The following is an 11,443-nucleotide window of genomic DNA, read 5'->3' as shown; positions in this document are numbered from 1 at the left end:
CATGACCTACTAAGTTTAATAAAATATACATTTCAGCATATTATCTACTGATAAACTGGATGATTAATTGCATATGCAAATATGTAGGTCAAGCTCAATAAATAATAAATAAATGCGTCGTACAACGGATGTAGTCTTTGTATACTTTATGTAGCTTTCCACATAATGTACAATGTGACCAATAGCTTTTACAGAGATAGAAAAGTTCATTTAGCTATAGCCCCACACAAGGGGCAGTAGTAGGTAATATTCTGCCCTGAGATCAGGGGTCATATCTTACAAACACATAGAAAAACTACTGGATTCAACTTCATCAGTCAGCATTATAGTTCGGACATCATAATTTTCATAATCATCAATATTACTACCACCCATATCCTATTCATCCTCAACATCTGCCTTATTATCACCACCATCACAATCATCAATATTACTACCACCCATATCCTATTCATCCTCAACATCTGCCTTATCATCACCATCATCATCATCATTATTACTACCACCCATATCCTATTCATCCTCAACATCTGCCTTATCATCACCATCATCAATATTACTACCACCCATATCCTATTCATCCTCAACATCTGCCTTATCATCACCATCATCATCACCATCATCAATATTACTACCACCCATATCCTATTCATCCTCAACATCTGCCTTATCATCATCACCATCATCATCAATATTACTACCACCCATATCCTATTCATCCTCAACATCTGCCTTATCATCATCACCATCATCATCAATATTACTACCACCCATATCCTATTCATCCTCAACATCTGCCTTATCATCATCATCATCAATATTACTGCCACTCATATCCTATTCATCCTCAACATCTGCCTTATCATCATCATCATCACCATCATCAATATTACTACCACCCATATCCTATTCATCCTCAACATCTGCCTTATCATCACCATCATCAGTATTACTACCACCCATATCCTATTCATCCTCAACATCTGCCTTATCATCACCATCATCAGTATTACTACCACCCATATCCTATTCATCCACATCATCACCCTCATCATTATCATCCTCATTCCTGCTGGAAATGGACTTTTCCTGACATCACGTTATATAGTATTTGTTTATGATCATGTTTTTGACTTGTGTACAGAAGACCTCAAACTGACCTGATGCAAAGTACAGCCAGTAGGTGTAACATGTTTCAGAGTATTCATACAACAACAAAAAGGAGACCCATAAAACCTCTACATTATTTACATATACATAACTTAAGTCTTTAGTTAACGCTTACGGACAGAATGGAACCATTTGACAAAGAAAATAAATACAAACAAGATAATAGATTATATTTTGTAAGGGGAACACAAAAAGCAAGCAAGGATCTTCGGTTACAAATGAAAAGCATATGGGTCACATCAATGCATCGCCCCTCACTGGCGCTGTTGGCGCTGTTGGACCTCGAGACACTGAAAGAAAAGCTTAAAATGACTGGTACCCTTATTGGGCTGTTTCACAAACCCATATTCAAGCATTCTCTTAGACTACAACACATTTTCAAAGGACGTTCAATTGCATTGCAGACACGCCATTGAAAATGGAGTAACTCCAATCATAGGCTAAATATAGGTCCATGTAACCACCCCTATAATTCACAACCAAAGATAAAAAGTATGCACATTTTAATATTCTGTGGTCCGCACAATGTTTGGAATCAGTCCAGCTGACTCAAGACTTTAATGTTGTAGTTTTTCTAGGTTTTGTCTTCCTAATTTCAGCACTAACCTAGCGTTGTATTCTGAGGTTGCAGCAGAACTGCTGCAATGGCACCTGGGAAAAAGAGTTGAGCACCATAGTGGGATGATTACATGGTTTATGTTTAGGGCCAGGAGTGTAAGGCCCAGATTTGTTCCTGGTCAGGTCACATGTTCATGTACAGTTACTGCAGCCCTGGAACTTTCTCTCCCTCCCTCTCTGATATACTCACTCCATCCATCTCTCACTCTCCTCTTTCTGCCATGTCTTTCCATCCATCTCTCACTCTCCTCTTTCTGCCATGTCTTTCCATCCATCTCTCACTCTCCTCTTTCTGCCATGTCTTTCCATCCATCTCTCACTCTCCTCTTTCTGCCATGTCTTTCCATCCATCTCTCACTCTCCTCTTTCTGCCATGTCTTTCCATCCATCTCTCACTCTCCTCTTTCTGCCATGTCTTTCCATCCATCTCTCACTCTCCTCTTTCTGCCATGTCTTTCCATCCATCTCTCACTCTCCTCTTTCTGCCATGTCTTTCCATCCATCTCTCTTTCTGCCATGTCTTTCCATCCATCTTTCTTTCTGCCATGTCTTTCCATCCATCTCTCACTCTCCTCTTTCTGCCATGTCTTTCCATCCATCTCTCTCTCTCCTCTTTCTGCCATGTCTTTCCATCCATCTGAACATTCACAAGAGGAACTCGGTTTTTCTACCATCTTCATAAATGATCAAACACAAACCTTTCTGTATAATGGATGTCAGAGATGACATTAAGACAGTCGTTGTGTTTAATGTCTGCTCTTGGCTTGCGCACTACTGTGTTTACATACATACATGCATATATACTGTGTAGATACACACACAAGTTAGCACACCCACTTCTAAATGCACTTTATGGTATATCTATAAACAGACATACATGCATGTGTATGTGAAAAATTGCAGTTTTGCTTTTCAAGTCGCCCAAATGCAGAAGACCTAGAAAGCAGGGGTTGGAACCAGTTCAGGGAACAGAACAGAAAAATAAATGCATGTTTTGAGGAACAGAAACAGAACCATGTACAAAAGTGATCCCTAGTGTTCTGGAACATAACATAACCCTTAACTGTTTTCAAATCTTGAGAACCAATGTTCTTTTGAGTTCCAAAAATAAATAAATATAAATTCTAGTATATAATATTCTGTAATTCGGTGTATAAGGCTAGTAATACCCTACACTCATTCTAATTCAAGACCTGTTATGATGTTTAGAGCTTCAAGCCAAGCCCCCTCCATGTCCACCCCTCTCTCTCACTCTTGCCCCACCCATTACATTTAAATAAGTCGCATCTCACACCTGCACTTATGTGACCAAATAAAAATGTAAACAACAATCTAACCCGTTCCATAGCAAGCTGCTCTATCGGCACTAATTGGTGGAGTAAAAATTGTTGGAGTAAAAATTTGCTAAATACATGTTGATTTCACAGGTTAAACATTTTATGAAAATGATATATATAAGCTGTTACTTTTTGATGGTTGGAACTGGTTCAGAACTGTATTTTCTGGTCGGAACACTGGAACGGAATGAAAAAAATAGGGTTTCTGCTCGGAATGGAACGATTGGGTAATAATTTCTGCTCCAACCCCTGCTAGAAACACATGGACGTAATCAGAACGAATGTGGGGAACACAGGAGGGCAGTATGGGGGAGTAAAGAGATGAGAGAGACAGAGAATGTGTGTTAATACATGTTAATACATCCCACTGGCTTCCCTCGGTAATCTGTAGTGTGGCTGAACCACACTGGTCCTATAGAGGGATGTCTCCCTGTGTTGGTCCTCTGCTTTAGTCCTGGGACGTCATGTCCCTGTAACTCCAGCCCCTGGTACTGCAGCCAGGGCTGGGGAAGTGTCCAGAATGGGGACGGGGGTTGTCTTCAAGACCGGAGACTGTCCTCGTTGTCTTCAAGACCGGGTGCGAGTTCTATCAGGGTCTGAAGGGTCAGATGGCTATCTTTGGTTGGCCATCATCTCTCTAGTGACAAGTTGGGCTCTGGGGGCCTTGGGGGAGAGGGATAGTAGGGAGGGAACTTCATGAGTGGAGTCTGTCCGTGGGAGTGGAGGGAGGGGGGGGGGGGGGGGAGGGAGGGAGGGTGGAAGGGGTGTTTAACTTCATGAGTAAGGTCTGTCTGGGGAAGAGGATTGGTGGGCTGAGGAAAGGGGGTTTGGGGTGTCCCAGTTTGGGATGTCCTGGGATGAGGGGTGTCCCAGTTTGGGATGTCCTGGGATGAGGGGTGTCCCAGTTTGGGATGTCCTGGGATGAGGGGTGTCCCTGCTCACTTCTTGTTGGCAATCCGTCTTTTCCTGGTGGCCAACATATCATAGAAGGGATCCCTGCTGATGCTCGCCCTGGAACAGCCAATCAAAACAAATATATAATAATACGCCAGGGGGAAACTTGAGCATCTTTGATATGGAAATGCGGCCACATTTCTACTAACCCCTGCCTTAACTAACTAGATGAAAAAAATAAAAGTTTGTTCGGTGACCTAGTTTTGTTTCCATGGTTTCTGAAGAAAACCTACCCACCCCCTTTTTCCTTATTTTCCTCAGCACTCCGGTTCCATCGAGATTCTGTGGAATGTCGTTCCCTGATTCCCTGTTCTAGAACCCTTCCAAGTGTTCTCATTCTAGCACTCTCTCCTCTCTGCAGTTTTCCAAGTTTATAGGTTGGAGTGCAGGGCAAACAATAGTGCTCTAAATTATCGACACTCCAGCTCTCTTTTTCTGGGAGAGAAGGCACTCGGTACAAAGCGAAGTGAGTCACAGAGCCATTCTGGCTCCGGCACAGAGCGCAGTTTCAGTTTCACGGGTGTAAAATCCTGTTAGCACCAGCACAAAGCCAAACCCGGCTCAACCCCCCACTGCGGATTCTCTCTCTCTTACTCCATTTACATTGTCCCCCATATACGACTATGTCTCTGAGCTATGGCAACAATTCCTCTATTTTTTTTTAGCTTTTGGTTATTTACCGCAACCTAATTTCAGAAAAACAAAAGAAGAAACCCCGGGGCGCCTTTCTTTCTGGAAATAAATTAAACAGAGAATGTAATAGGATGAAGTATATCCATGAAAAGACATTGCGACACATTGAAATGGATATGAATGTGATACCAAATATTGACTTATTACAATGGAGCTACAGTATAGCAAATACATTGAGTTAGCCTACATAACATGTTTTTCATACAGTTATATAAGAGCTTCATAGCCCAGTTCAGAATTTTCCAAACTCACACAGATGGTCCCCTAAAAGTAGTCTTAACTGTTTGTTTAAAGACTGTCCTAAATCGCGATTAAAGATAAGAGGATAAGGAGCGTGACTATACGACCATCCCTATTTTACTGAGGAAATGTGATTGACATAAAAGCCTTTTATCTTGGCTAAATCCTTATTGACTCCCTCTGGAGAAGATAACACACACACTGCATGGTAATGGTTAGCCTCTGTGGCAACAGGGGGGAAGCGCTGGGGCTTTAGCCCAGTTTTGAGCCTCCTTTCCTGGCCAGGCTAGCTGGGCTCGATCGGCATCCCCCGGGGTGCTTTAAGCGATAACTAATCCTTCCCGTATTTCCCCTGGGGGAGCTAACTAGCATTATAGCCTAGATAGTGAATGTGTTGGAGAGTGGTTTTGGGAAGCTAACTAGCATTGCAGCCTAGATTGTGAATATGGTGGGGAGTGGAGGGAAGCTAACTAGCATTGTAGCCTAAATAGTAAATGTGGTGGGGAGTGGAGGGAAGCTAACTAGCATTGTAGCCTAAATAGTAAATGTGGTGGGGAGTGGAGGGAAGCTAACTAGCATTGTAGCCTAAATAGTAAATGTGGTGGGGAGTGGAGGGAAGCTAACTAGCATTGTAGCCTAGATTGTGAATGTGGTGTGGAGTGGAGGGAAGCTAACTAGCACTGTAGCCTAAATAGTAAATGTGGTGGGGAGTGGAGGGAAACTAACTAGCGTTGTAGCCTACATAGTAAATGTGGTGGGTAGTTCCAGGAAGCTAACTAGCCTTGCAGCCTAAATAGTAAATGTGGTGGGGAGTGGAGGGAAGCTAAATAGCATTGTAGCCTAGATTGTGAATGTAGTGGGTAGTTCCAGGAAGCTAACTAGCCTTGCAGCATAAATAGTAAATGTGGCGCTCAGGAATCTTACTTGATGGACTTGATCCACTCCTCCTTCTCCTCAGTCGTGGGCGCCGATATCCTGTACACCGTGTGGTTGCCCTCGACGACCCGGCCGTCCGCCTCCGTCTTACACGCCTTGATCACCGAACCCTTGTGGTTGGGGTTGTAGAGCTCGAAGCAGTTCTGGGGGGTGCAAGGTAGTGGTGAAAGGGTGGTCCAACACTTTAGGAAACCCTAGTGTCTTTCCCCAGCAATCAGTTCTGATGGGTGAGGAGATGGTTGAGTTGAGTGGGTACTAGCATTGTAGCATAATCCCAACAAGGTGGAGGTGAAAGGGTGGTTGTATTGCCCCACAATTAGAGACCCTATCCTCAACTAGGTTATATGTTCCAGGTCAAATACATGGCTAGAAATATGGAAGACTATGTTGACTTTTGACCCCTGGTGATATCATGAGTTGGGCTTCTCCACTGGGTGAGTGGAACCTTGTGGATGAGGTTGACTACCAGTACCACCAAATATAATAGTGACATAATAAGGTTTCAGAAGGGATGTGATGCAGTATCATGAAGCACTCACTGGTTTCCTGGGTTCCTCCACCTCTCTGATACTGAGGTTCTCTAAGGGGATGATCCCACGAGGCTCCTTATCCTGGAGGAGAGAGAGAACAAGACATGATCTGTGACATTGTTTCATAGACTGGAAAACAACCTTCATTCCCCTCTGCTCTGCTCTCTCTAATATAACTAATGATGTTAGTGTCTGGCAGGCAGACAGTCTGGAGGACAGAGAGATAATGATATGATCCTCTAGGATAATACAAGGGTAGAGGACAGACTGCTGATAAAGCAGCCATCTCTGGATAGAGGGCAAATGCTTTGATAAAAAGCTTCCAGTTATACTACCACATATAAACGCCTGTACAAACACACAGGCAGCGTACTTGCCTACAATACTGCGCTCGCACACACACACACACACCCACTTACTGTTGTGTACTCAAAGTAGTACAGGCAGTTGTCTGTCAGAATGAACCACCTTCTCTTCCAGGTCTTCACTCTTCCCCCTGAGACAGGAAATAGGAAGGGGAAACAGGAAGTGATGACACAATGGAATTAGTGACAGACTGACAGCCTCCACCATACTCCTCACAGTAGGAACAACAGGAGGAAGGCACTCCAACAAGACCAGAGCTGGATAGTAGGCAAAGTAATGGCCGCCTTGACCACAATAACATGACAGCTCTAGTGTTATAAATCAGCCAAGATAAATAAATAAAGTTGCTGAGAGATTTGTCTCAAACAATGGCAGAAAATCTATATACTGTACGTAAAGCATGTATACCAATGGCACAGGAGAAATAGAATATGAGTGAGAGAGAGAGAAAAGAGACAGAAAGAGGAGAGAAGAGAGAGAGAGACCTTACACTTCCTCTCAAACACCCCATCCTCCTCCTGTGGACCTAAGACACTGAAAGATCAAAGCCAATGAACTCTGCTGTTGGTACTTGGCACCACTGATTGAGAGGTGATGCAATTCCATCACAGGATTTGTTCAGCAACGTGATTGGTTAAACCATGTCTTCCAGTTACTGCATAGAGAATATTCAATGATTAAATGATCACTCACACAACTCCTGAATTATTGCTAACTTTGCTCATTCATTTTTTAAAGGCAACGGAATAAAATGCTATTGGCTCTCCAGAAGAAGGAAGGTACACACCACACTTGATATGAACCTAACTTGGCATCTAAAGCACCCTTGGAGGAATAACACACACGCACACAAACGCATTTGTAAGCACAAATGCACACACACTCCAAACCCCCAAGCAAAGAGTTTTGTAGCATGGGTATACCAAAGCTGAGGGGTATAGAGGGGAGGCAGCACACAGTTGAAATAGTTTTTAACAGTGTTCCCCCTCAGGCAACTACAGCCCAATACAGTGCAGCGTTCAGCTGAAATGAAACACACAGAGATGCAAGGCAGGGATGCTGAGAAGACTTCCCTGTTGGAAGACAGCAATAAATACACCAATACTGTGTTACACACACACACACACACACACACACACACACACACACTTAGCCCTCAGTGGTATTCACATAAAACGATACTAAATACAGCTGTTTATGAGTGGAGCGGCATTCAAGACTTTCAAATGTATGTTTTTCTTTCCACACAGTCACATTTCAGCGCTATGCCGATTTTCTGTGTTTTAGTTGGGTAAACTTGTACATGCCACACAAAAAGCGTAGAAATAGACAGATATATAAAGAGAAAAGTAAGCCCTGATCCAATTTGATACTTTTGAGTTACAAATCAAATCAAAGTTTATTTGTCACGTGTGCCGAATACAACAGGTGTAGACCTTACAGTGAAATGCTGAATACAACAGGTGTAGACCTTACAGTGAAATGCTGAATACAACAGGTGTAGACCTTACAGTGAAATGCTGAATACAACAGGTGTAGACCTTACAGTGAAATGCTGAATACAACAGGTGTAGACCTTACAGTGAAATGCTGAATACAACAGGTGTAGGTAGACCTTACAGTGAAATGCTGAATAACAGGTGTAGACCTTACAGTGAAATGCTGAATACAACAGGTGTAGACCTAACAGTGAAATGCCGAATACAACAGGTGTAGACCTTACAGTGAAATGCTGAATACAACAGGTGTAGACCTTACAGTGAAATGCTGAATACAACAGGTGTAGACCTTACAGTGAAATGCTGAATACAACAGGTGTAGACCTTACAGTGAAATGCTGAATACAACAGGTGTAGACCTTACAGTGAAATGCTGAATACAACAGGTGTAGACCTTACAGTGAAATGCTGAATACAACAGGTGTAGGTAGACCTTACAGTGAAATGCTGAATACAACAGGTGTAGACCTTACAGTGAAATGCTGAATACAACAGGTGTAGGTAGACCTTACAGTGAAATGCTGAATACAACAGGTGTAGACCTTACAGTGAAATGCTGAATACAACAGGTGTAGGTAGACCTTACAGTGAAATGCTGAATACAACAGGTGTAGACCTTACAGTGAAATGCTGAATACAACAGGTAGACCTTACAGTGAAATGCTTACTTACAGGCTCTAACCAACAGTGCACTTTTAAAAAGTATTAGGTGAACAATAGATAAGTAAAGAAATAAAAACAACAGTAAAAAAAGACCGTGAAAAATAACAGTAGTGAGGCTATAACAGTAGCGAGGCTATAACAGTAGCGAGGCTATATACAGTAGTGAGGCTATAACAGTAGCGAGACTATAACAGTAGCGAGACTATATACAGTAGTGAGGCTATAATAACAGTAGTGAGGCTATATACAGTAGTGAGGCTATATACAGTAGCGAGGCTATAACAGTAGTGAGGCTATAACAGTAGCGAGGCTATATACAGTAGCGAGGCTATAACAGTAGTGAGGCTAGGCTATAACAGTAGCAGTAGCGAGGCTATAACAGTAGTGAGGCTATATACAGTAGAGGCTATATACAGTAGCGAGGCTATAACAGTAGCGAGGCTATATACAGTAGTGAGGCTATAACAGTAGTGAGGCTATAACAGTAGCGAGGCTATAACAGTAGTGAGGCTATATACAGTAGTGAGGCTATATACAGTAGCGAGGCTATAACAGTACAGTATATACAGTAGAGGCTATAACAGTAGCGAGGCTATATACAGTAGCGAGGCTATATACAGTAGCGAGGCTATATACAGTAGCGAGGCTATATACAGTACTATATACAGTAGCGAGGCTATAACAGTAGCGAGGCTATATACAGTAGCGAGGCTATATACAGTAGCGAGGCTATAACAGTAGCGTAGGCTATAACAGTAGCTATATACAGTAGGCTATAACAGTAGCTATATACAGTAGGCTATAGCGACATATAGCGAGGCTATATACAGTAGCGAGGCTATATACAGTAGCGAGGCTATATACAGTAGCGAGGCTATATACAGTAGCGAGGCTATAACAGTAGCGAGGCTATATACAGTAGCGAGGCTATATACAGTAGCGAGGCTATAACAGTAGCGAGGCTATAACAGTAGCGAGGCTGTAACAGTAGCGAGGCTAACAGTAGCGAGGCTGTAACAGTAGCGAGGCTATAACAGTAGCGAGGCTATAACAGTAGCGAGGCTATATACAGTAGCGAGGCTAAATACAGGCTAGTAGCGAGGCTATATACAGTAGCGAGGCTATATACAGTAGTGAGGCTATAACAGTAGCGAGGCTATAACAGTAGCTATAACAGTAGCGAGGCTATAACAGTAGTGAGGCTATAACAGTAGCGAGGCTATAACAGTAGCGAGGCTATAACAGTAGCGAGGCTATAACAGTAACGAGGCTATAACAGTAGCGAGGCTATGTACAGGCACCGGTTAGTCAGGCTGATTGAGGTAGTATGTACATGTAGATATGGTTAAAGTGACTATATGCATATATGATAAACAGAGAGTAGCAGTAGCGTAAAAGAGGGGTTGGCAGGTGGTGGGTGGTGGGACACAATGCAGATAGCCCGGGTAGCCAATGTGTGGGGGCACTGGTTGGTCTGGCCAATTGAAGTAGTATGTACATTAATGTATATTTAAAGTGACTATGCATATATGATAAACAGAGAGTAGTAGCAGCGTAAAAGAGGGGTGGGGGGGACACAATGCAAATAGTCTAGGTAGCCATTTGATTACCTGTTCAGGAGTCTCATGGCCACTTGCCATGCGGTAGTAGAGAGAACAGTCTATGACTGGGGTGGCTGGGGTCTTTGACAATTTTTAGGGCCTTCCTCTGACACCACTTGGTGTAAAGGTCCTGGATGGCAGGCTGTTTAGCCCCAGTGATGTACTGGGCCGTACGCACTACCCTCTGTAGTGCCTTGCGTCGGAGGCCGAGCAATTGCCGTACCAGGCAGTGATGCAACCAGTCAGCATGCTCTCGATGTTGCAGCTGTAGAACCTTTTGAGGATCTGAGGACCCATGCCAAATCTTTTTAGTTTCCTGAGGGGGAATAGGCTTTGTCGTGCCCTCTTCACGACTGTCTTGGTGTGCTTGGACAATATTAGTTTGTTGGTGATGTGGACACCAAGGAACTTGAAGCTCTCAACCTGCTCTACTACAGCCCCGTCGGTGAGAATGGGGGCATGCTCGGTCCTCCTTTTCCTGTAGTCCACAATCATCTCCTTAGTCTTGGTTACGTTGAGGGATAGGTTGTTATTCTGGCACCACATGACCAGATCTCTGACCTCCTCCCTGTAGGCTGTCTCGTCGTTAATCAGGCCTACCAATGTTGTGTCATCTGCAAACTTAATGATGGTGTTGGAGTTGTGCCTGGCCATGCAGTCGTGGATGAACAGGGAGTACAGGAGGGGACTGAGCACGCACCCCTGAGGGGCTCCTGTGTTGAGGATCAGCGTGGCAGATGTGTTGCTACCTACCCTCACCACCTGGGGGCGGCCCGTCAGGAAGTCCAGGTTCCAGACGCAGAGATGGGATAATGGTTTTGATGTGAGCCATGACC

At 43.5% G+C, this 11,443-nt stretch overlaps 1 protein-coding gene across 2 annotated transcripts in view; it reads right to left on the bottom strand.

The window, feature by feature from the left end:
- Positions 1–2,622: 2,622 nt before the first annotated feature.
- cyth3b (cytohesin 3b) overlaps positions 2,623–11,443 on the bottom strand; it is a 56,738-nt gene continuing 47,917 nt past the window's right edge. Inside the window, exons 10-14 of one of the 2 annotated variants that reach the window (XM_042317089.1) lie at positions 6,898–6,974; positions 6,488–6,559; positions 5,937–6,091; positions 4,042–4,136; positions 2,623–4,009 (exon numbers count right to left, since the gene is read on the bottom strand). In XM_042317089.1, coding sequence (XP_042173023.1) covers positions 4,064–4,136; positions 5,937–6,091; positions 6,488–6,559; positions 6,898–6,974 — 377 coding nt within the window. In that variant the 3' untranslated portion in view covers positions 2,623–4,009; positions 4,042–4,063. Of the gene's footprint in view, positions 4,137–5,936; positions 6,092–6,487; positions 6,560–6,897; positions 6,975–11,443 lie in introns of both variants that reach the window. The other variant, XM_042317088.1, reaches the window with a different exon arrangement.

The sequence above is a fragment of the Oncorhynchus tshawytscha genome, unplaced genomic scaffold (assembly GCF_018296145.1).
Source record: "Oncorhynchus tshawytscha isolate Ot180627B unplaced genomic scaffold, Otsh_v2.0 Un_contig_11560_pilon_pilon, whole genome shotgun sequence".
Lineage (NCBI taxonomy): Eukaryota > Metazoa > Chordata > Actinopteri > Salmoniformes > Salmonidae > Oncorhynchus > Oncorhynchus tshawytscha.
Note: the sequence above shows the minus strand (reverse complement) of the source record. Positions and strands in the feature narration are given on the sequence as shown.